Genomic DNA, 25,541 nt, shown 5'->3' on the forward strand with positions numbered 1-25,541 from the left:
GGCTAGCTTCTGACCTTGAAGCTTCATTCCAGTATCCAAAGCTCGGAGAGAGTGAAGAAACTCTCGCAAAATCGGATCGGGCATGGGTGAGTTCCGAGTGCCAAGCTTCGAGTCCGAAAGCTTCACTAGAAACACTAGCCTCTTGACATGGCAGTGAGAACCTTCGCCTGAGCCCCAAAGTCGACTTGTGATGACATGCCTGTGCGGGTCGAAACTTACAGCCAAAATATAGTCTTTAGGTCATTTGGAACAGTCTCATGTTCTTGATACAGCAGATGTAGCAGTATTCCAGATGACACGGAACATTGAGATGAACTTCTAAATGAAGGTTGTCCCACGCAAAGATCAATTGACAAACAGAGGTTCATCGAAGCTAAGGGGAAATCTCCTCAAGATTTCAAGTCACAGCAGCCATGATCATGATTTCCAGCCAAGAGATCAAAGGTTGTCAAAGACTCGGGCCCAAAACTAATCTCCAAAATGTCTCTAAGGTCATCTGCATCCGCAAAGTCCGGCGCATACTTCTGCAGCTACAGAGGGATCATGAATCTTTCGCATGAAGACAGAATAAGATTAAAGTGTGCGGGATGTGTTCATATATTATCAATCTGGTTAGTGCGGGGTAGCTACCGAGCCCAACACGAGTTCCTGGAGCTCGAGTTGAGGTTCAAAGAAAGTTCGCCAATCGGTTTGATTGGCATGCCTGCGAGCCAAGTCTTGGCATGGGAATTTGTTGGTCTTAAGGCTCGGCATTAGGCTTCGTGATCCGAACTCCACACTACAAATCTGGTGGAATTGAGAGGGCATATGAGAATTGGCAAACAAGACCGTAAGATTTATCAACTGAAACCTCATTCCGCACCTCGAGGTCAACTTGGCAAGAAACGTGAATTAATTCATGTCTTCATCAATGCGGTCTATTAAATCTATTCCCTGCAACGCCTCGAACACAACTTATCTCTCGCATTCTCGGATTATAATTCTTGTCTTCTTACCTTCTCGCCTTTGGTGTATACATCATAACACCACCTTGATCACGCTCAAAGTCGCTTGAAAACCTTCCCAGCAACTCAAAACCCACACTCCGATACATCATTTCTCCAGCCGGGCTTGATTCCAACCCCACAACCACATTCTCCGCCTCCGCCTTCCCAATAATTTCCGTCATTAACCTCTTCCCCCCTTTCCTCCCCTGATATTCCTCTCTAACAACCACGCTCAGAGCATGCCACCTATTCTCCCTCTCCGGCTTTCCATCCCAATGAATCTTCCTATCAGCTTTCCCCCACTCAACAAACATCACCGCACCTTTCTTATCCTCAGACTTATCTCCTCCCGCAAGGAAATTAACAATCCAAAACCACACCACCCCGTATAGTAGACTCCAAATCCACATCCCGATCCTCTCTAAACGAGAATGACTCTCAATCTGCTTCCTCGCGCCCTTGTCATTGCCCAATCTAACAAATGTGGCATACCCGACAGGCAAATCTGGATTACTCTTCGTGCAAAGCACAAAAGTCAGGCTTCGCGGGTCAAGCAAGCGTTTTTGAGCCCGTTGAACGAAACCACGTTCCCAGTCTTGAGGGTATTGGTAGCGTTTTGGAGCGACGAAATGTGAAAGTCGAGTATGCATGTAAGTTGTTGCTGCGATTCTTCCAATTTCGGGTCCATCCCAGAGACGGCGAGCTTCTCTGACGATCAGCTCTTCTTGGTATTTTGGGACTGTCTTTTTAAGAGGAGAGGTGTGGGCTTCAACAGCTATGGCGTCAGTTGACGATGTAGACATAGTGCATGAGACTCAGGAGATTGATGTCAAACGAGGATATCCTCTGGGGCAATTTGATATATCTGATCTTGGAAGTACAAGAAAGATTCGGAGTGACTCACGCCGTCTTATACTCAAAAATTTCTTAGCTGCGATTTAGCGACCCAGTTTTAGCGACCAAAAAAAGGAGGTGGAAGGCGCAGAAAGGTATGTATCACGTGTTCAAGATGCATCCCACCTTCCTAATTGGGATCGGTGAGGCTTGACGAGTCTTGGTCTTCGCCTTCTCGGTTTCTTTTGTTGCTGCCTCGAACGTTGACGTTTGTACTTATCTGTCCACCTTAATTAACTTCCTTTAAGATAATATCACAATGGAGCTGAGCATGGTTGCCTACGAATGTATTTGGATCGACACCTTTGGCCAACGAACCGATTGCAAGTGGTGCGATTGAGAAAGACGATAGATAGTATCATAGCACTTAGCATAGTATTTTCTGCATGTATCCCAAGGACGAAAGCAGCGCATCCTAAGGATGACCGTCTAACGCTAGAATAGGGGATACATTCCCATCCGGTCTCAACTCTCGTTCTCGCCGTCACCAGTCTGGAACCAGCTCCTGGCCATCCTCACTTTTTCGTGCTCTTCGGCATCTTCACCCTCTTCGCTTGATGACTACGAATTAACTAGTAGTCCATAGCCGTCTGTACGTTCCATGACTTCTCGTCACCCCTCTTGAACTTTTCATCCTCGGCGTCAATAAATTCATCTTCGTTCTCCTCCTCTGCTTCCTCATCGTACGCCTTCATCATCTAACAAATGTTAGCAACTTGTTAATCAATGATATAGACATATACTTTTATAGTAAGTTTGTCAAATCCATAATCTATAACTAAATCTATCACTCGTCAGATAGGGCCCCAACAAGAGTGCCGGGAAGCAAAACCGACTATTACCTAGGTAGGTAAGTGCTTCCTTAAGGGAGGGAGATCGCTTAAATGACCCACTCCAGTTAGAAGGTTTCGGGCGACGATGTGCAGGTGCTTCGGAAAGCATAATCACAAGCTATATTTGTCAAATTACCTACCTAAGTAGTTTGATGGACAAGAAGAGAGCAACCCCGAAGGTTTGACTAATGTGGCTCAGAGGTAGCTCTCTTAGTTTTGCACCAACATGCCGAACAAATCAATGAATAGTTACTTCTTTTGTTTTCTTTCTAAAAAAAACTCCAAGGATTCGCACATGTTAAAGAATTGTATTGACTAAGCATAAGTATGTTTTTGTTTCATTCCGCTATTAGCTAGCTGTGCAATAGCTGCTTAGTAGAAAAGTGTGCTCGTGGGGTGAATGGAAAATGAAAATAAGAAATGACCTCCAGACATAACCTCAAAGCAAGTAAGTTCTCCCTTTCCAGCCAGAATTGACTAATCTACCGCTTGAATATCGCTCTATTCAGAGCTCCATGTCCGATATTAGAGAGCTTGTGGGGTAAGCTGGGTACTGTTAACAAAGGTTTCGTATTTTCACTGGAATAGTATATTGGAACTGACAAACATACGTTCCTTGCCAGCTTTTCTCGTCAAAATGGGTGATTTTCTGCCACGATCGCGGCACCAGCCTCCTCAAGTAACTTCACTCCCGCCCACATTCCCTCCCACACACCGACAGATGTGTCATTTGATTCATCTGTAAGCTCGATCTAGATTAATAATTAGCAACTCGACATCTTGGAGAGAATATTCGTGGAGGACACATGCCTTCTTCTCCTCGCTTGGCAGTTTTTCTTGGCTCGGAGTTGCAACTTCTAGTGCCTCTCCTGCGACCATTTTACCTGCAGTCTGAGTATCTTCCTCGATTCCTAAACTGTCCGCTTGCGCACACATTGGTGTATCGGGTGAAATACCATTGTTCGGCGTCATCGATGGCCCATCGTTTACTTCACCTCGAGAAGTATCTGTTTGCAAAGGTCCAAATACCAGAGCCAGATCTGACAATTCAGGGTTCTCCCATGAGTTGTCTATTAGTTTGAGTTGACGATCCACCATTTGACTGTTTGGGGACTTGTTGACAACAGCTGACTCAGCAGGCTTCGTCAAATCTGCGATTTTGGCCAGACTCTTGTACAATGCGGTTTTCATAGGGTCCCGTCTATCCACTTGCTCCCTGAAAATCTCTAGCATGATGTACTCTGTCTTCGAAAGGAGGATCCCGGTTCTGTTGAATAAATGAATCCTCAGTTGTCTCAACTTGTCGTCATCTGTAAAAATTATCCCCAATGTACCCCTTCTCCACGCTTCGATCGTGGCATTCTCTATCTCTTCTGGACTCAGCTCCTGGTCTTCCCAATGTTTCCCTGGGGAAAGCCTGGGAACTCTAGACTGAAGGTTAGGACATTTCCACATTTGACAGATAGGAAGAGACAAACGTTTCTTCGCCGGCACTCATAGCGACCGATAAATTCTCAACTGTCAATTGTGTGTGTAGGAGATGCTGGATGACGAAAGTAATAGTCGATGCCAAGTTGACCAAGTGTTGAATATGAGATCAACTAATCTTGAGGCTATGAGGCTAGGCTGACAAACGGGTCGTGAATCTGAATCAGGATCGTTTGACTGGAGTCGAAAGAGGCTGGAAAGTGTCTAGATACTCAGCGTGAATAGTAAATTGTGGATCGAAGTATGTAGCCAAAACCAGGTTCGTCAAGATAACGTGAGGTAAGCAGAGAGTTGAGGTAGATTGATTTGTCAAAGTTGTCGCAGAATCCGAAGCTGAAGTAGAAGAGAGTGGAAGTAGGGTGGAATTGTAAGAGTTGGATTGTAGGAAGTGGAGTGAGTTGACAAAAAGTAGGATGAAATCGAGAGTCAAGCAACGCTTTTGAAGATGAAGGAGGCTGGAGGGTGTTCAAATAGTCGGCAGAGATAGCGAATTATGGAACGAAGCATGTGGTCAAATATAGACTTGTTAGGATAGCGCGAAGTGAGAGAGTTGAGATAGAATAATTTGTCAAATGTGTTTCTAAGTGTCGAGGTTCAGACAGAAGAAGGAAGTGGAGTCGAATTGTGGGAAATAGAGATTGGTTGTAAGAATTAAAGTGAATTAACAAAAGGATCAGTTGAAGCTGAGAGTTAAGAAGTCTGTCTAGTTTGTGGTGTTCAAGTTAAGTTCAATATTGGGATGGACGAGAGATATCTGGATTTCTGAAATAGATAGAGACTAGAAAATCGAAAGTGAATTAATTATGCTCTTCCGATTACTATTGGTAAATATTAGTTCTCTTCAGGATTTTGCCAAATTAGGCAGTGCCGAGATTTGACAAATAAGATCATTACTTATGCAAATGGAGCTATATTTTCCTAAATTTTGAAATTTGTTAAATCCTTAGTTCATCACTAAGTCCAGCATTTGTTGGATACTTTCTATTATTTCAGAGGGCGTATCACAAATAAGAAGACAGTGATTTTGTTGAGTTTCATTAATTAATTGATTTGCCAGGATACTAAGATCCACATGCAAACGAGATGAACTTAGTAATTATATCCTCCTTGACTGCTATGAATCAAGATTTGCAATGTAAATCGAAGGCTTACCACTGGAGAAGTAACCGGAGAAAAGCTATCTGACAATCCGCAACCCTCTATCACCAATGTTGTTTGTTAATAGCTCGGAGTTTGTCTGATTGCCCTTAACATCCAACTGCTTGGCCTCTTGTTCACCCATGTCCTGCTCGTCATCTTGCACATCGTCAACAATCAATCCCTCCACGGGTGTAACACCAACTTCGGCACCAAGTTCAGTTAGTCTCTGCTTGGCATCTTCTTGACGTTGGGTCAGCAGCTTTCTCTCCTCTTCGATAGTAAATCGGTCGATGACTTTGGTGTAAGGCGATTCGGTGAGAGAGGCATCCTCAGTGATGACGCGGTCCAGTACTACGGTCCAGTAGCATTCTAGTTACATATATAAACTTAAAGTAAAAAAATGTATTATTATTAAGCGTTTACTTATTGTCAAATAATATAGTGCTATGATTCAACTCCTCTCTCTTCCAAATATATGAACCCCCAAACTGCACAATACCTATTCCGATTTTCGTGACACAGAAATCAATACAAAAGAGACGGTTAGTGCCGCAGTACGTAATCCCATGTTATTTGATACTACGCTCCGGTAGTGTTCTTGCTGCATGTATAATTTCAGGGTGGGGAGGTTTATAGTGGTTATGCAAGAGAGGTTGTTGTTATTTAATGTTTGTTTATTGTCAAGTAAAGTAGTGCTGTTGTTAAATTCTGCTCGTTCTTTTCCTCCCATCCCCCAAACTATTTATGAATCATTGAAAAATAAAGTCCTTATTCTTTTTCTAACTTACTTCAGGATTGGCTATTACTTTACTTTTTGCCCAACATTCTTATTGTCCTATCTTTGTAGTAAATTCACCAAAAAAGGCTACTTTTACCAAAGGTTTATTTACTGTCAAGTAATATAGCACTATCATTAACTTTTGGTTGTTCTTTTCCTCCCAAGCCTACTTCAATAACAACAACAAAAAAACTAGCAAAGTCCTCACTTTCACAACCCACTTCAGCGCTAGCTATTTACTCACCTCTACCAAACATTCTCTTCGCTATCCTATAATTACTGATAAAAAAGCACGTCTTTGTTCCAGTACTTTGAAGTAACCAAAATCTGCTGAAGTTCATCCCAACCATAATCGCCTCCTGTAGCATCAAATCGTAGACTCACGTATGCTGTGCCCACGTCTTACTTTCCAACGTCTGGTCGATCGAGATCTCTTTTAACAATAGCAATGATAAGTGTTAGACAAATATTCCAAGAAGCACATTTACTTGAAACTAAAGAGTCCCATATCCAAGACAAACTATTAAAGCTGATATGTTAAGTACGTGACATAAAATACTTACAAGGAAGTGTTGCAGAGACAGAAGCTTGGGATAGTGATATTAATAGTAAAGAGGAAAAGCGGTGCTAAAATAATCAGCTCTCGGGTTTCTTGTATCTGTTATACTCCTTGTATAATATTAGCAACTGAGCATTAAAATCAACGACGTCTTGACAGTCGGTGGCAAATTTGTGGGTTAATAAGTAAAACTATCGTTTATAGTTCACAGCAATACGACCTTTCAGAACCATTTTCAGATTTCCTATCTCTCTTACTTCTTCAATCTATTGCTCGAAACATTCTACGGCTCCATTCCCTCTGACATAGCGGTGTTCAAGATAACTGAACCCCCTTTGAAGAAGAAACATGCGTAGCTAGAGCGGAAGCTTTATTCTCAGGACAGACAATTTCAGAACTTAAAGATTTTAGCCTTCAAACTAAAGAATTAAGGCTTAAATGTCAGGTAAATAAAACAAAATATTCTCAAAATAGAATGTCTATTTCTGAGACAGACATCTCAGAATCAAAAAGTCTCGTCCCCAAAACGAATAATCAGGGAAGAAATATCAGGTATAAAGAAAAAGTGATTCGCAGAGCAGGAGCTCTATTCCCAGGACATACATTTACACTTATCACAAGTTAAAACTCCATATCAACACTTTACTGTCTAATAAATCAACGCATTGAATCAATCAATTTGATTGATTCAACTACTCTCTACATGACCCACTACCCCACCCCCATTCTCTCTGCTCAAGAAAACCACCCACCACCCTCCCTCTCCTCCTCTCTTCTCTCCTCAACATACTCTTCTTCTTCTCTTTCCTCTTCTCTCTCCCTCTCACCCCAGCCAGCTTCATTTCCGCCACCATATTCCTGCTCTCTAGGCGGATCCTCGAATCCCCTCTCGCCATATCCCTGCTGTCTCGATGGTTCTGTATAACCGCCACCGAAGCCGCCTCCACCTCCAAATCCACCTCTACTACCGCCATATTCGTCATTCCTGCCATATTCTGGCTGGCGTGAGGGCGCGGTATAGCCTCCACCAAAGCCACCTCCTCCCCCGAAGCCGCCTCTACTTCCATATTCTTGTCTTGGTGGTTCTTGATAGCCCCCACCAAAACCTCCTCGTCCTCCATACTCCTCATTCCTGCCATATTCAGGCTGTCTCGGAGGTTCTTGATACCCACCACCAAAATCCTCCCTCCTAGCCTCAAACTCCTCGACGTTCCCACTATGATGCTTCTTATGATGATGGTTCCTTCTCCTCTTCTCCGAATCATCACTATCGCTCTCTTTATGCTCCCTCCAAACCTCCGTCTCAGCCTCAAACCCAGGCCTCTGCGTAACCCTCTCCGTCGTCCGCTCAAAACCCCCTCCATAGCTCGGTTGCGTCTGCACCCTCTCTTCAAACCCATAGCCACCGCCTCTCTCCTCCTGCTCGAACCGCTTATACTCCGTCTCCCTACCTCCACCGGGATACGCCGTCTCGCTATACTGCGCTTGCGCGTACTGATTCCCACTATGTCCCACTTCCGTATAATTCTGCGTAAAGCCTCCTCCGGCCGTATATCCCTGGCCTGTAAACGCTCGACTTTCAGGTTGTTCTTCATTCGAACCGCCAAATGCGCCAGATAGCAAGCTTCCGCCCACGGCGCCGGCGAGTCCAGAGACGATGGTACCCAGTGCTCCACCACCAACAGCTTCTTCGGCGAACTTGCTGATTTCGTCGTTTCCGCCTCCGCCTCCGAGAGCAGAGGAAAGGAATCCAGAGCCTCCGGCACCAGTAGCAGATTTGGCCATCCCGAGGGGCTTTCCACATCCATGGCCTGTGTCGTGAACACCTTCTTTGTGATTCTCGCCGTTCATGACTCCGTCTCTACTCAACTGTCTCCTGAGATCATTCTGCTCGTACTGGCTCTTTGAGCGCCACCATTGCTCCACGACAGAGAACATGAGATGCCGACCTTCTGATGCCCCATCGTCGCCGAAGGCGCGTTGAGCTGGGTGGTGGAAGACGCCGTTGATGATGCGGGTTATCGTGCGGTTGGGGTCGATTCGCTCGTCGTCGATGGCGAGCATTAGTTGGGGGACGACCCATTTGAGGACTTGGGAGGCGATTTTACCGGCTGGTTCGTCTTGGGGTCGTTAGTCTTGAGGATCTCGGCTTTTTTGGAGGAATAGAGGTAGGATATGACTTACTAAGAACATTGGAGAAGTGATCTTTGGAGAGCATAGAGTGCGTGGGATCTGAGGAATTGGGATCGTTGAAAACGATGAGCTGCTTTTCTTTGCTGCTTTGGATGATTTCCGAGGAGCCTTCATTGAGTTCGGTTTTGATCTGCTCGATGATTGGAACAACAAAGGGGGCTAGTAGTGAGAAGACGAAGATGTTGACTTGATTCTCGATGTTCTCAATCAGGTCTGGAAGAATTGGGATTTTCTCCTGTTGAAGAATTAGTACGGCCTCTGAAAAAGGATCGAGGAGCAGTGTCCCAATAGTCCAGTCCTAAGATTTGTCTTGAGAAGAAGGATGATTTTGACTTACGATAGTCTCCGTGATACCTTGCATAATCTCATCATGCCATTGAATGATGGGATAGATCTCCTTAGATACCTGCTGCATTTGCCTAGTCCAAGCTTCAGGTTGACGAGGAGAGACTCGCATCTGGCTCATTTGAGCAGCCGTTGCATTTGTTTGGAGCTCATCAGCTTTGCCAGCTTCGTCTTTGCCGCCAAAGAGACCAGATGGGACAGAACTGAGAAGCTCCTTCAACATGCTTGTGTCGGCACGATTACCTTCTTGCAAGGAACCTTCGAGTTCTTGGAGCTCACTTTGTGTTGCTTTGTCGTCGAATTCGCCCATGACGGAGTGAAGGAAGTCTACTCCTCCAAATGTACCTGTTACGATTGGATAGACTGGATGCTGGGTACCTTGGAGTCGGATGGCTGTATTGCGACCAACGTGAGGGAAGACGTCACGCTCGCCCATTTCAATGAGAGCCAATTCAGTGTAGTTGCTATGTGCAGAGTAATCTGGACCATTAGCTCTAGTACCATTTTGTCAAGAGTGGTGATTTACCTTCGAGGCAATGAAGACCAGTACCAAGAAGACGTAAGGACTCGTAAAGCTCATCCTTATTCCTGCTTCGAGCATACGATCTGCCCAGCTGGATACATCTTCCAAATAGTTGACGGACATGCAAAGCAGAGGTCATAATACCAGCTTGCTCGTTTGCAATATAGTTCTTCAATCCAGTTCTCGGATCAATAGCCAGTTCTACGCGTTCATTGACCGGCCCACGAAGTCTAGGATCATATTGTGTAGCATCAAGGTTATCTGCATAGTCTTTAGGATTATCGATATGGTCTTCTGGGCGGTAGCAGCCAAGTCTTTCTGCAGTAACTTCGAACTCGCGTGTCCCGTATCCGAAAGTCATGAATCCGAGGACCCAGAGGAGAATGCGGATAGCTTCGGCGGAAACATATTTGACGGTGCCAACATCGATTGCCTGTGCTGCAAACGGGGAGAGTCAGCTTGAGTTTGCAGGCCGAGGGAAGTTTGGAAGTCTTTACTCACAGTAATCGCGCAACCAATTACCAAAGTAAACTCTGGCTACATTCATCTTGTCAAACTTTTTCCCGCCTGCAGCTCTTGACATCATGAGTGTCAATAATGTATCCTCAATATCTCCATGGCGCCCTAAAAACTCAGTCAGCCGATTTTCAGCTCCTGCAACGGGCACACGAACAATTCAGTCCTTCCACCTTTGACACACTGGCAATATTCCCTGCACCGAAAGCATGAGCTGGACGTGCCAGAAGCAGAAGGATAGCTAAAGTTAGCACTGCCGTTGAAGTGCTGAAGGACGGCATCTTGTCTGTTGTGTTGTGAGTGATTATGATTCGCGATGGAGGGGCAGCTTTGAGAAGAAAGAGTTTGTGGCGGGGTCGTATTATTTGTGTGAACGCCAAGGGTTTCAACGATATGTGCCAAGTGCACGATGGCCACTCAGCATTGGCAATGGGGCCACAGAAAAAGAACACTGCAGCTGAGTACGAGAGAAATCGGGAAAAGAGAAGCGTGCTTGGATGCAGAAGCTGACGTTGTTGAGCTGCAGGTTGTGTGAGGGCAACAAGCAGAGATCCCGTCATCAACAGACGCGATATCAGACGGTAACCCACGATAGCAGTACCTACGCTGCAGCCGAAGCAGTGAATGTGGAAGCTTTACAAGCTTCAGCTATCACCGCCGTCAGAGCTGTTCCGTGTGTGGGCTTGGCAGGATTGAAGGTGTTGTACAGCAAAGCTTCCCGGGGTCAAACCACTGTTGGTGAAGCTGACACGGATATGTGGGGGAGAGAGAGCAAACGAGTTCAGCCCGACGATGTCGGTCTTGGTGACGAGCATTTAGGCGCCGACGAGGACACACTTCACTTCTTTTGGCGGCAGCTTCGGGAGCATGCGGGGTAGGGAACGGATATCTTCAAGGGGATGATGGGAGGGAAGGACTTCATTCAGTGCCGTCGCCAGCCAGTGTCTCAGCATGTCACACCCATGGCTCTCGATCACAACGGTCTTTTCCACCACCATCGGCATTTCAGGGCGAAATAGCGGACTTTCTTTGCCAGGTTGTCATTGCTGCTGTTGGTGATGATCATCACGTTTTCGATTCCCACCAAGTCCCTCCCACGCCAGCTCTCCTCCGAGCTCGCCGTAGGCCACACACCACACACCACACACCACACACCACACCACATCAGCCGCAGACCTATGCGGTCCATCATATCTGGGGCTGCATCACTATCGTCAGCAGTCTCAGCACAGCACAGCACCGCACACCATCAACCCAGCTTGGGGATAGCTTCAGAGTCTGGGATACGAGCTCCATCGACCCCTACCCACTGTTTCACTATTCGATCAGTATCTGCATGCTACAAGAGCAGCTAGACGCTCACCACGATCCTCGATCACCATGATGTACTGACCGAATAGGCCTTCCAACCTCCCCAAATACAAATAGGCTCAAGCCTCGCCAGAGTGATACGTTACAATCGACGATCGATGGGCGGGCACAGTACAGCACACCGCAGGGCAGCACACACTCAGCGACGGGGCTCCCCAGGTCTACCAACCAGATGGCAGCATCAGCTCGCATCGCATCCTGTATTTCTGGGAACAAGGGAACGAAGGCGCCGGGAAATCAGGGAGGTTGGCACTGGCACCAATGCTTCCTACGTTCCGGCGCTTCTTCGTTCCCCATAGTCGTCGACGCCCGCACTCGAGAGACGCCCAACTGGCAGCAGGAACAGATGACTGCAATCAGGTCCAAGAATCAACCACAAAATAGAGCGCAGATGGATTATCTGTTCATGGCAAAAGTATCACTAAATGATTCTGAACTTCACAAAGCGATAGATGAACTTTCATCGAGGTACCCTTTCACATCCATTTCTTCAGTCAACCCGCTGTGTAATTCCTGGCCCTGCTAGCCTGGTCATCGGAGCCCAGCTTGGGAAACTCGCTAAGGTGGCCCGACATCACTGTGAAAAATTCGCGCGCAACCCGCCAAATCCTTCTTTCTCCCCCAGAAATCCCCTCGAACTTCATCCATCCGTGGGCTCTTCAGTGACCACAGCACATCAATTATCACGCCCACCACCACAACACCACAGATCCATCATCATGGCACGCGCCAAGAAGGCCGAAGACAAGCAGAAAGAAGAGAAGACCCTTTCCATTGATGTCGATAGCTTCGTTCGCACACGCGACTCGGTATGTCCTCCTGCTCCTCCATTCCATCCCATCCCCATACCCGGCGCATATCATCTTCAATCGTTCCCTCGTCCTTGAAGACCTTCCGCCACTTCTCTCCTCCCCCCGCGCGCCGCACATCACAACATCAACTGGTCCAACACGCTCAGAGACTTCGAATCCCGCATTCCCATCATCCCGCGACCCTATCGTGAGCGTGTCTCTCGTCTGCGACTCATAGTTGACCTCGCTGCACGTACGCGCTGCTCATTGTTTACTTCGCGTCCGGCGATGTCAACCCCGCGCCTCTCACTCGATGACTACTACTTGAATCAACAGACACTAATGTGGGCAAAGGTTGTCACTGGTCTCGCGACGCTCCAAGATGCCATCCAAACCCTCTCGACCGCCTACATCAAGCATACCAACGCGGTCCTCGGAGAGCACGGCGCGGGTCTCGATGTTGACTCTGCTCTAGCCAAGCTCGGGGAAAACCCACTCTTCAAGCTGGGAGAGCAATCCAATCGCGCGGCCAGTCCTGAGAAGTCTGCACCCGCTGAGGTTCCTGCCGACAAGAAGGAACGCAAGAAGAGACAACATGATCCCAATGCTCCCAAGCGTCCTCTTACTCCCTTCTTCCTATACATGCAGACCGCACGTCCCATTATTGCCGCAGACCTCGGAGCAGATGTAGCCAAGGGAGCTGTGAGCAACGAGGGAACCAGAAGATGGGGAACAATGGCGCAAGATGACAAGCAGGTAAGTTTTCCACTCTTCAATTGGGATCCATCCTAACAACCTTAGCTCTGGACCAATGCCTACAAAGACAACCTCCGTCTCTACAACGCCAAGATGCACTCCTACAAAGCCGGCAACCTCTCAGCCAAAGACATGACAGACGAGCAAGCCGCCGGCTATGCCGACGAGCACAACATCTCCACTGACAACACAGCCGATGCCCAATTGGTCGGAGAGTCCTCAGCAGCAGCTCTCAACGACGAGGATGCCGAAGGTGAGCCAGACAAGGAACCCACACCACCGCCCAAGACCCCCAAAGCCAAATCCACCCGCAAGAGCAGGGGCAGTGCTAAAGAAACCCCTGCGGCTCCAGAGACCATCGTCCCTCCCGCGAGCTCTAGCATCGTTCCTCCCAAAGCCGCAGCAGAGAAAGAGAAGAGTCCAGATAAGAAGCGGAAGAGATCTAACAAGAAGGGAGCCGATGAGCCCGTGAGCACGATTGAGAAGGAGGACGCGGTCGAGACGCCCAAGAGCGCGCCGAAGCCCAGGAAGAAGAAGGCGAAGGCTGATAATTAGACCTTTCGTTATTCCTTTTTTCACGTTCTTATGACCTTCTTATCTTTTGCTTGCTGGAATGAAAGGAGGGTGCATTCGTTGTCTCATACTAAGGAAAATGGTACATGGTGGTTTTTGGGTTCGGTTTACTTGCGCTTCATGGGTGGATGGGATTTTCTTCTCATGGTGTGGCTGGATGGATGGCTGGCTGGGGTGAGTGGGAAGAAGATGGGTAGCTAGTTGGCAGTACAATTGTTTATTGGCTTGGCTTAGTCGATTGCTTGAATGAACATACCCATTCATATTCTTTTGTTAGTTGAGTAGATTGAGTTGGTGTTATTGGATGAGTGGGAAGTTTCCTATATCAATTTGTGTGTAAATGTCTGGGCTAGCCATAAGTACGGCGCTTTTATGATTGTCCAGGAATATCCTGGTCTTTGAGAGACTCTGATACCATTCCTTTTTTCGGCCTCGAGGTCACAAACTTCAATTGCGTTGCAAGTACTTTATAACCTTAAGCTTCACTCGAAAATCGGCATTTCAATACTTCAATCCATTTTCAAATACTTCCCTGCCCCGGACTTTACTTCACCCTTCCTCAACCCTGGACTCAGCACTTAGCTATCAAATTCAAGTGAATCTTCTTCACCCCTGAAACCCGAAATTCAATAACCTACTCAAGTGAATCTAACCTGCTTCCTCCACTTCTCTTGAGCTTTCTTGGAATACCTACCTATATAAACAACCTCCCCTCCCTCTCACCATCCATAAATCAAGGAACAGCCTCTGTTGTCCCATGTGGTTCTGGAGCCTTTTCCCTCATCCCGCTTCCACGTGGAATTTGGGAGTTCTGACTGCGTACGATGGGAGATTTGATAGGTCGGGTTGGAGTTTGTGTTTAGAGGAAGCGGGAGGGGTTTGCTGTTGTCAAGTTTTGGGTTTGTTGTCAAATACCTACATTACCTCTCTCTCTCTCTCTCTCACCCAATATTTGCGCTCCATACATGGCTCTGCATATCTCAAGACATATGTCGCATATACCACGCACCTAGTACATCTTCTTTTGGTGCTCGAATATTGTTAAAGAATCCGGAGAAACTTCGGGCGGTCGGGGTTTATATAGATTTTAAGGAGAGCTGTTGGACGGTGGACGGGTTTTCGGGGTTGTGTTACGGATTACCTGGATCACTTGGTTGAAGATCACGTGAGCCCCTGGGTATACACCACCTCGAGGCTAGATGAAGACCGTCACTCTAGCTCCACACCCCGGCACATCAGCAGGCACCAGGGCCAAATAATATGTGCAGCTTCTCAGCCTTGGGAGGATTGAAGTTGTGAAGTTTCGATTCGTTGGAGTTTATATATTCGAGGTTCTGTTGCTTTGCAAGGATTCTTAGGAATTGACTCTTTTTTGGTTTGCTATGGTAGGATATAGAGGTGAATCTTAAGTGAATTTTTACCTTTTTTTTTGTTTTTGAGAAGTTTTCCGGGGGTAAATAGGTATATAAACAACCCCACAGCGACCTTGATAGGAGCAGGAAGCAAAGATTCCAGTAGAACAGATCGATGGTGCCGGAGCCAATTTGTTGCTGTGTTAAGCTTGGGTTTGTGGTTGTGGCTGAGATTTGGTAAGGTAGTGCTAGGTTAGAGTTCAAGCGATCGATGTGGTTGGGTGGCTAGTTGTTTTCAAGTTTTGGGCTATTGTCAAGTTTTAAAATTACTATCAAGTGACGGGTATACAAACAGAATACGCTGAAGGATATAGGATACTTGAAGATATTGCCTACCTTGAAATACATGCTCTGGAGAGGGCACCCCAGAAGCGGACATTCAAAAATGTATTGAACGATGGTTATCTGTGAGGAAGCTCTTCTGGCTTCAGGGCTCTTTATATAGACTCCTGGAAAAAGAAGAAGAATACGAAGAAGGATCTTGAAAAGTGGAGTGGAGTTTATTCACCTAGTCTGATGAGTCAAAAGTCAAATATCCTTTCTGTGCAACTGCCACTTCAAGTGAATCTATTCCGCCCCTCTCTTCAAAGCCATTTCCCGCTCTTCTCTTGGGTATATATATAACCTAGCTATCACCTCAGTGTCGACAGGAAAACAACGGCTCAACTGCCCACCTAGTACCTGGAGTGACGGAGTCAAAAAATTCATTCCATTTTCATTTTGAAGTTTAGGAGCTTTGATTCGGGTTGAGATACGCAGCATAGTATTCAAAAGATAAGGCGTTGAGTTGCTGCTTGGATTTTTTGTTGTCCATGCCTGATTTGTTATCAACTGGAAATTACTTTTCTTTGACAACGGTAAAGCTCGCCACCTCGAATGAATAATAAGATTTCTACTTCAAAGGCCAGGAAGCTGGTGTGAACCTAGTAACTTGAGAAATATGTCTGCCTTAACGCTCTTGAGGGTATACACACAGAACAAACAGGAAACGTGGGTCTGGGGGGCATTATATACTTGAAAGTAAGAAGGCGAAAGAAGAGAAGGCACTGATTTTCAGAGGCTGTTCCATTCACTCAACCCCCAAATCTCATGAGCAAACCATATATTCACTTTGAACAGCACCCTTGATCGAATCTTCACCCCAAATCCACTTTTTCATGGTCTATATAAACACCCCGCCTCCCCTCTCTCTGTCCATCAATCCCAAAACCAGGAGATGTCGTTGAAATATGTGGCCGAGTCTCTGCTTAGTGTCTTGCCGTTGAATTTTGTTCCCGGAGTATGTGAGACCGGGTTTGAGGATGGTAATTTTGCGGTATAGTCTCATTGTCATTCTTTCGATTATCGTCAATAGTCAGTTGCTGCCAAGTAACTTTCGATAGGTCGAACGAATCACTTTATTCTCGAAAACTCAAAATCGATTGTTGATCGCTACACAACAAAACGCTAGTGTGCCTTCTCTCTGTGGTGCCAGGAAGGCGTCCACTTGTGTTCCAGCGATTATCAGCTTGTATTGATGTTGTCTTCGAAATGATGGTAAAGTTATGGAGTTTATATAGCTGTCCGTCAAGAAAAATCGCTGCAGAATTCAGAGGTTAAACTATTCACTCAATCGACGGATTTGATGAGTCAAAGTTGAGCAAAGGCTAACGCGAAACCCACCAACTCTATGGGTATATAAAGTTGCCTTTCCCCGCCTTACAGTCCAGCAAGCAATTAAGAAAATGGTACAGCCAACCTAAGTGGTCCGTTGGAGTACGCTCTCTTCTTGGTTCTTCCCCTGAGTATATGAGCCTGCTCGTAAAGATCCGAGTTTAGGCATCGATCAGTGAGAAGAGGTCGAGGAAAGAGTCTTGTTGTCAACGTCTGCCTTGCTGTCAAGTGAGGGATACTCTTCCATGTTGGAATTTCCAGCTCACACAGATGGTGTTTGAACTTGAGCTAGCGAAGCTTACTACTTCCCCTCGGGATGGATGACCAATAAGGGGAAAGACGCAATGGCATGATATGTGTTGCCCAATGGTGCGGATTTGCATTGCAGGATATATTTTCTTAAAGAATGGGGATTTATATACTTGTAAAAAGAAAGAAAAGGAAGAATTTAGCTGGGTGACTCTTTATTCACCACCAAGAAGTCATTTCTTTTATTCACTCAAACCTCTCATTCACACAATCTTACACAATTCTTGACCTCAACCAACCTGTTCTTTGCGTATATAAACACTTTCCTTGCCTTATCCTCGGTCAGTAAACAAAGATTAAGAGCGCTTGTTTCGTTGACATGCTGGTTCTCGAGTCACCGGCCAAAGTGGCCTCCCTGCTCGGTACTTTCGTATGGGTATGTGAGTTTGGTAATGTATGACAAGTAGCTGTAGGAGTCCTGTAATCAGCTTAAGATGGTGTGTTAGTGGTCTTATTGTCAACATCCAATTGTTGTCAAGTCAACATTTATTCAACTTAATCCAGATTACGAGTCTGAGGTGAGGGTAGGAAACATTGAGACTTCGTTCGCTGGGTGAATAATGTCCCTTCGCTAGGACCCGTTGAACTGTGGACCATAGGCCCACCATTCTGCATTGTGGTAGTACTTCTCTGGAGTTCATGGAGGGGTGGGGTGGGGGTTTATATACCTGTCGAAGGAGAATAATCTTACCACTTATCCTCCAATCATTCACTCAGCCTTCAAGCTCTGGCAACTCTGGTCAGGTAATGTTGGGAGCGAATTAGTGTTGATAACGTTCACTTGAACTATTAGCAGCTGAACTCACCTCCTCCTCTGGTATATAAAGACACCCTCTCTTGCTAACTACTGATCATCGAAAAGAGAGCAGTGCATACCATGGCTGGTGGGTCTCAATCGACTGGCGTCTGTGGTATTTTCATCTTTAGTGATACTCAGGTACCTGGTGTTTGCTTCCAGCTTGAACGTGGATGTGTCAAAGTGGTGAAAAAGATCTTCTTGTTGTCAATTATTTCTTTATTGCCAGATCCCTTTCACTATCTGTGGAGCGACAATCACATTTATTTCGGTTCGAATCTGCAGCGAACTTCTTTAAGTTGAGTATCTGGTACTTGAGACTCGTACAATCTATGATTATCAACTTGAGCTCCAAGCCCACGGAAAGTCACCGGCGCACATCAGTGTGCCCGATAGCGTTTGAACTTAGGTACAGTCCATCACCAGAAATCGAGGTAGGTTTTATACTTCTCTAGCAAAAGAGAAAAAACACTGGAGCTTCATTGTTGGCGTGAATGAACTTGACGTGGTCTTTTGATTTTCTTCGACAGACACCCTCCGTTCACGGGTATATAAACACCCCTCTCTCTCCCACCATCCACAGACAAATAGAAAACAGCAACAAGAAAGCCTTAGTGCTTGCTAGCAATCCTTTGGCTTCTGAGCTTTCTCGGGGCAGAAGGTTGGTGGAGTGTAATTGATTGTGTACATGGTCAACAACTTATCATTGCTATCACATTTTGTCTGTTGTCAATTGTCTTTTGCAGTCTGACAATGAAAGCACTTCTTTAACTTCAAGCTGTCTGAGCAAAACTTGTGGTACACCAATGTGCAAGAAATTGAACGTGATTCTTGTGGAAAACTTCGAAAGCGGGTGACAATAACAACTTAATTAATAATAACAATTTAATTAACAATAATAATTTAATTAACAATAATAACTTAATTAATAATAACAATTTAATTAACAATAATAATACCCTACAGCTTTTTATAGCAAATAACGCTACGGAAAAAGCGTAGTATAACAAACTACACTAGCTCTACATAACTAAGGCCGCGGCCAGGATGACACTCCAAATACCACCGCCATCCGTTCCTACGTTCTTCTTGTTTAAGGAACGTTTTTGTGCGGATTATAGAGAGGCTGGAAAGGAGTTTATATAGAAAAGACGGAGGACGGGGGCTGAGGGAGGTGAATGGAGGGCGAAGAGTGAAAAACGGAAAGCAAAGGACCGAAAGAAGTGAATTTATAGATTCACTAGCCGCAGAGAACAATTTAGAGAGTAGTAAGGCTAGGTTAGGCTGGCCAACCAGTCAGTCGACTGGTCAACTAACTGACAAGTGAGCAATTAAAGTGAATCAGTTTAGACATTTTAAATCGTCTCAGTCTATCAGTGATCCAATAGTCCAACTGGCAGTAACTGATTAGTTCAGAGATTCGATTTTTTCGATTTTTTCGATTTTGGAGTCATTTTTGAAGCCTTTTAGGGAGGATTCAAAGGCGGACAAGCAAAAAAAAGCTTTCTGATTGGCCAACAAAAAGGCGGTGAAACGAACATTTAACTCTTAGGATTTCCATCATGATGATTCTGATCCTTAATCTATCACTCCATCTATCTAAAACTCTACCAAAACACTAAGAATTATGCCTTTTATTGAGCTAGAGCCTAGTCAAGTCCTTGGTATTAATCTTATGGTTTCTCAGCCCTCTTCTAGGACTTATGAGCCGTCTTAAAGCATGCAAGTGCACCCGCATCCTCTCAATATGCATTCTTTCAGCATGTACTCTCTTAGTGTGTACTCTTTTATTGTGCTGTGCAATCTATACGTTTACATTTTTTAATAATATATACTCTAATAATAACCTGGTAAAGCCACTTTTTGGTAGGGGAACGTGATCAAAAGTCACGTTTTCTTAACTTATCAGCACTTATAAGTGACTGACAGTCGATCAGTTGAATGCCCTCATTTTGATCAGTCTATCAGTTGGAGAATCAGCTCGACTGATAACTGACTGACTGACTAGTTAGCCAGCCTGCTCCATTTTGCGCGCTGTAAGCGAACTATCTCTTTGTACCAGAGTCACCAATAGGTCAACAGATGGTGAATTTGGCATAGCTGTTATGAACTCTTTATTTGCCGTAGGAAATAATTCTCAGACACGACTGACGTTTGAGAGCAAGTGGGCATATATGGGGGGCAATGGCGATGAGTTAGACAGTATTTTTCTTCGCCTTGAGTTGGAACCCCTTCATGTGTCTATATAACAACATTAGCAGTGCATCTATGTTAACCTATACTTCGGTGAAAACTCATAGGCGTCGAGACCTGTGGTTAAGGCAGTCGAAGAACAACTTTGCTATTCCAAGAAGATTTTCCGCCTAGTGAAGCATTTCGGATTGTTAGATGATACTCCTGGATCTCGTGTACTTTCAAGTAAACTAATAGCAGAGCTGGGATGTCGAGGAAAAAAGGACAATGAATAAGAAAGGCATGCACTCACTAAGCCTTGTGATCTTGGAGACTCGAGGTTTCTTCATCAAGTCACCATGGCAAAATCGTAGCAGCCGTCAGATTCCCTTTATGATATCTCGCTGCATGCAGTATGCCAGAATGAGCGAGGCTTTATAAACATTCTTCTTTCTCGAGGAACCTCAAATGCACGATCTCGAAGCACGTCAGGATGTAGAATTTTTTCATTGAAAGCTAGCAACGCTCAACCCTGGGGTACGTCACTCCGATGTGATGCCATTGTCAAGGAAACAACCTTCCGCTCAAAGCAATCGTTGCATCTCAAATGAAATCCGCATATTGTCCTTCCCGAACAGAGCCGACCACCAGAAACGAGATTCAATTTTCGCGTAGAGACGATAGTGCTTTGCAAGAACAGGTTTCGAAGGCTTCAAACGACGACAAGTGAGTGACAATAGTTCACTTAACCAATGGTTCACTTAACGTTGACCTTGGATTGTTCGTCAGTTCGGGCTCAATCAAAGCAAGAGCGAAATCTTCAGACTGACCACTGCTAGTAGTTGGCTCGCAATGACCGTCCTCAAATCTCGCGGTAGTATTCACAGTCTTCAGGGTGATGCAGTTCATATTCAATGGTATATGAAAACATTGTACACTGCCTCGCAAAGTCCGGGATAGCCGTTGGATGAGTAGCGAAAACTGCCCAAACTTCTCCTAGCTAAACAAACAAGAGCCAGAATCGACGCTGTTCGTCAGCGTCATGGACTCATTCGAGGTAACTTTCGAACTGTCCTCTCGGCTGCCTATGTTAGTATAATATATAAAGATAGAAAAGAAGATACTAACCATACCAGACACTGGGACGCGACGATCATGGCCCGGATAAAGAGTCATAGTAAAGACATCCAATACGAATGCCAGTCTACGCGTCGGGGTCATGTCGTGAAGAACCACAGTGAGGAGTGCGATCTGATGAAAGGGGCCGTCGTTCGGCATAATTGAGATGCTTGTAGAAGTTTTCAGGTGTTGCTTTCAAGAGGAGAATTGAGTCTGGACGCTCACGAGAGAAAAGGTATGACCACCCATCGGAACGAGGGCGAGAAGAGAAAGTGTTGCGAGCTGCTGTTTTTTGTGGTCACTCACTAGCGTGGATTTAGCGGTTCCTTCCTCATCCAAACCAGAGTCGCAATCTGCCCGTCAGAAGCGCGTTCTATGCTATGTCACGTTTAGAAATAACGAGGAATGCTACATTTGCTTGCAGAAAAGATATTTCCGGCCAAGATGAACTCGACCCCTCAGCTCTGCTTCAACTTTCCTCCTTGTTAAGCTTATAAAGACACGTGTTTCCCACCTCAAATTTTCACCAGGAGCATAGAACCCAAAGGAGGAGATTGCAAATGCCTCGAGTATTCTATACTTTAGAGCATGAAAGTTGTGGTGGGGTGGCAAATAGGCCTGGAAGGATTGTTTCGTGTTGTTGTCACAAACTCCTTGTTGTCAAGCATCACATCTCTCTCGAATCTTTCACTAAGCATGCTTAATTCATACTTCGACAATGTTCCATCTACAGCTGGCACTTTAAAGAGCAAAATTGTCAGAAGTCATTAGAGTAGTCCTTGCTGAGTGAAGCGCTGCTATCACAAACGTTTACTAAGTAATATTCTTCTTCCGATTTGATGGGTGGTTTATATACTTCTCGTCTACGAGTAAGGCGGCTTGCGAGGTGGCTGTGGGGTGGGGAATCTCCTAAGCGTGAAGACTGGACTGAGGTTAATTGCTTGTGCCTCGAATTCTTCTTAATCTCACTCATTTCAAACCCCCCACAAAGCAGAATGGAGCCCCCTCGTTTGGGTATAAAAACGCCTCCACCAAAATCACATTCTTCATCAATTTCTTTGTGTGCTCCAATTTTGTAATTCTTCTCGGAGGATGTGAAGTGTATGTGGAATGAAGGAAGATAATCATGAGGAGACTTGTCGAGAAGATTGTCGGAGCGAGATGGGGAGAGGTAGACGGACATGTCGTAGACTGTGTATGCGTTGTCATCGAGTTAGAAGAACACTTCCTTCGAAAGTCCATACTTTAGGCAAATAAACTTGCGGAATTGATAAGCCATGTTACGAAGGTGGTTATAAAAGTGTGTGTATGCACGGGTACAGAGCACGATACAGCGAATAATTTCTGAGACTTTTGTATGAGTAGGAAATCTACTAGGCTGGAGGCTTATTTGACTTGCTGCTCAAGCGATTTTCCCCTGCCTTCAAAACCATTCACAAGGGTAACCGATCCGGCCGCATGAATTGTGTCCTACAGGGGTGATAGAGGTTTCAGAGTATGCGTTTCGAAGGTGTCGAATTCCATCCTACAGGTGGAGATCGTCGGAGAGAAAATGTTCCTGTAAGTTTGGTCAATTAATGTTTGTATTGAAAGGACAGGGTCGACTCACATTCCAAGACTAGCACTCGAGATACCGCTGCTCATAAATCTTCACCTAATTCTGACATCGGATTCGTCAGTTTGAGTTGGGAAATGGATAGTATTCCATAAGACTAACCACTGCTGGTAGACTCCTGCTCGAGCTGACGATCTTCAACTTTTTGCTCCCGTTTGGCAAAAATGTCGAGTAGGAACAATGTAAATTGAAAAGCAAACTCCTTGATAGCGTTTGGATGAGAATCAAGGACTGCCGGGACTCCACGAAGCTCCTCTATGAATATGCGCCAGAATTCCCGCTCCTCACTGCGGTCGTTGATTCTCTTGGTCATGTCGAGAAAGTCTTCGAAGCGCCTGATATGCTATCGAATCAGTAGGGCATTTTAAAATGAAACAGAAAATACTTACAACCTTCCTTTTCATAGTCGTCATTCGGATAAAGGGTAATAGTAAGGAGGTTTCTAATCTCTGCATGGGAGTCATTTCGTAGAAAGCATCTATCATCCCTTGAATCGCTGGCAATACCCTCGTGGCTGCCTCCTCTGCCATGATCTAGACCGAGGTGGATGTTTGGAGATGCTGTTGATGAGAAGGAAGGGGGAATCGGAGAAAGTGGCTGTAAATTGAATCGTTGTTCTTTGTCGACAGTGTGGTTGCGATCAGCTGCGCAGCTCGAGTAAAAATATTTTCGGTAAGGGATCATTTGTTGAATGTCCTGTGTTTTGTCCCGACATTTCAGACTTCGATGTGCCAAAATCACTATCAGGCATATCATCATCATTTTGGAGTTGTTTACAGGCATAGAATCTGAGAAAAGCGGGAACAGAAAGATTGGTGGAGATAGAGATAAAGAACCAATTTGCGCATACGGCAGAGCTAAACTGATATAGCTGATGACTGACTGCCTTGCCCACTGGCCAGCCTCCAAGCTTGTTGTCTTTTATGAAAGAATATACTGTATCGAGTTAACTTTGAAGACGTAAGTAGAAGCTTGTACCATATTCTAGTTTTCGTTTTGCCTAAGGGTCTCAAGAGATCTTATGATACCTAACAACAAATTGTTGGAACAGACAATAGGACATTGATTTGTTAGCATCCAAAATAAGCGAAAGAAGCTCTTATATGAGACTTTGCTCTATGCAAACTCATCCAAATCACAACAGCCACAAATACCTCAACACTCAGAACTGATTGCGAATCTCAAGAATGGCAACCCGAACAGAGTACGAAAGGTCTTCAGCACCAGATTCTAGCAACAATAGCACCACACCTGAATATCCGCCAGATCCGAGCAGAGTCGCATACCTTGACGTGGAATTGTACGCAAGTTTCCTGACGCGCGAAGAACGGGATGCTCCATGGGTTTCTCGCGTTCCGATTCACAACCGATTCAAAGATGGGGAAACTCTATTGAATGCCAAGCAAGCAGCTGAATACGCGACTGTTGGTACGAAGTATAGGGCACAAAGACAGGGCCTCAAGAACTTGAGAGACAGCGCGTTGCGTGCAGGTATAGAAGCCCGTCCGCAGTGCATACAAGATACCAAAGAGGCTACGATCAGACGAAGGTCGACGAGGACAATGAAAGATTGTCAGTCACTGCAAAGTATGCTCAGGAGAGAGCTGAACTCGAGCGCGTCAGGGATGAAGAGCTTGCTGCACACGAGGCGGAACACGGTCCATTGAGGGACAAGAAGAACCGTTGGAATGCCGCATGGTTGGAGCAGAAGGTACTGCCTCCACGATGCAACGCGACTCATTAGAGCAATATTGATATGAAGCAGGCCAGAAAAGCAGCACAAGGTATCACAATCAAAGTCTCGACCTATGATCCTCGTGGTTTCCGCAATCTACCTCAACCAGCATCTGAGAATGTGTCCGAGCCTGCGACTATATCTGGGCAATCCAAGACCAGTCGAGTTACCAAGCGCCAGGCTAACGAAGCCGATGGAGATTCGCTGAAAGCCAACGTGAAACGAATCAAGGCAGAGACAGACTCAGCAAAAGAGCCTCCAGCTTCTCATCGAGACCTCATTGATGGGCATGTGAAGGAAGCCGAGAGAAATACCATTAGTACCAATCTGTCTAATGATAATTACATCTTTATCAAAGACCCTTCAAGTGAAAAGGACCATCAACGATCACAAGAACTTATGACAATAGCTCGTAAGTGGGCAGCCGCAAACGAGGGTGCGTCCATGATATTCGATGATCTGGGCCTCTACGTTTTATTTCCAGAGACAGAAATTGGGCTTCAATCTGCCTCGAAATGTTTCGGAGCCCAGTTTTCTGATGGTGAAAAGTTGATTCCGATGAAGTTGATGTCAAAAGGTGAATGTCTTGCGAGGTGTTATGTTGGAGATTCGAACATCTAATGGAGTTGGTTATGTGGGGGGCAATCAGGGAATGAAATAAAGCTCCTTCTTTATAGTTGAGTTCATTTTGCATTACGCAGTGTCGGCATGGTTGTCACGTAACCGAGGCATGAACGTTTGGTCTCGATCATGGTTGAGGGAAGACATTCTGGATATGGGGCATGTACTTGGTGCTTCGTGAACTTCATGTAGCTTTAGGATGTAAATGTAGAACTATTGACTATAGTCCAAGACAAACCTGTGTATTCAGAAAACAGTCCTTGTGACACTGAGGATAGCTGATTGTGAAATTATGTTTATAGATCATCTGTCAACAATGTAGGTCCCGTGTAGATGTGAGATGCTGGCAAAAGAGAGCCTGTC

General features: G+C 45.5%; 5 protein-coding genes across 5 annotated transcripts; 3 read left to right on the forward strand and 2 right to left on the reverse strand.

The window, feature by feature from the left end:
* Nucleotides 1-932: 932 nt before the first annotated feature.
* Nucleotides 933-1,880, reverse strand: LY89DRAFT_776373 (uncharacterized protein). Its single transcript, XM_018222036.1, has one exon. It carries the CDS (start codon nt 1,787-1,789, stop codon nt 992-994), a length of 798 nt encoding a protein of 265 aa, XP_018078574.1. The 5' UTR covers nt 1,790-1,880; the 3' UTR covers nt 933-991.
* Nucleotides 1,881-2,081: 201 nt separating this feature from the next.
* LY89DRAFT_15370 (uncharacterized protein) lies at nt 2,082-2,539 on the forward strand. Its single transcript, XM_018205431.1, has 2 exons — nt 2,082-2,264; nt 2,325-2,539. The coding sequence occupies exons 1-2, from the start codon at nt 2,166-2,168 to the stop codon at nt 2,436-2,438; spliced, it is 213 nt and encodes a 70-aa protein (XP_018078575.1). The 5' UTR covers nt 2,082-2,165; the 3' UTR covers nt 2,439-2,539.
* A 2,839-nt stretch (nt 2,540-5,378) lies between these two features.
* On the reverse strand, nt 5,379-10,536 carry LY89DRAFT_727251 (Het-C-domain-containing protein; the record flags this gene model as incomplete). The annotated part of the gene is made up of 7 exons (XM_018219132.1): nt 5,379-5,692; nt 7,431-8,798; nt 8,863-9,106; nt 9,209-9,696; nt 9,743-10,177; nt 10,241-10,363; nt 10,413-10,536. 7 exons carry the CDS (start codon nt 10,534-10,536, stop codon nt 5,379-5,381), a joined length of 3,096 nt encoding a protein of 1,031 aa, XP_018078576.1.
* A 2,169-nt stretch (nt 10,537-12,705) lies between these two features.
* Nucleotides 12,706-13,728, forward strand: LY89DRAFT_572400 (uncharacterized protein; the record flags this gene model as incomplete). Its single annotated transcript, XM_018208640.1, has 2 exons — nt 12,706-13,173; nt 13,219-13,728. The coding sequence occupies 2 exons, from the start codon at nt 12,706-12,708 to the stop codon at nt 13,726-13,728; spliced, it is 978 nt and encodes a 325-aa protein (XP_018078577.1).
* A 10,281-nt stretch (nt 13,729-24,009) lies between these two features.
* On the forward strand, nt 24,010-25,178 carry LY89DRAFT_662978 (uncharacterized protein; the record flags this gene model as incomplete). Its single annotated transcript, XM_018212679.1, has 3 exons — nt 24,010-24,313; nt 24,355-24,533; nt 24,588-25,178. The coding sequence occupies 3 exons, from the start codon at nt 24,010-24,012 to the stop codon at nt 25,176-25,178; spliced, it is 1,074 nt and encodes a 357-aa protein (XP_018078578.1).
* Between the last annotated feature and the right edge of the window lie 363 nt (nt 25,179-25,541).

Source organism: Mollisia scopiformis (genome assembly GCF_001500285.1).
Source record: "Mollisia scopiformis unplaced genomic scaffold LY89scaffold_1, whole genome shotgun sequence".
Lineage (NCBI taxonomy): Eukaryota > Fungi > Ascomycota > Leotiomycetes > Helotiales > Mollisiaceae > Mollisia > Mollisia scopiformis.

Bases quoted from the DNA above. Each gene is read 5' to 3' on its own strand.
- LY89DRAFT_776373 (XM_018222036.1), bottom strand. From the start codon at position 1,789: ATGTCTACATCGTCAACTGACGCCATAGCTGTTGAAGCCCACACCTCT.
- LY89DRAFT_15370 (XM_018205431.1), top strand. From the start codon at position 2,166: ATGTATTTGGATCGACACCTTTGGCCAACGAACCGATTGCAAGTGGTG. The intron at 2,265-2,324 runs GCATGTATCCCA...ACGCTAGAATAG, and splicing joins CACTTAGCATAGTATTTTCT to GGGATACATTCCCATCCGGT.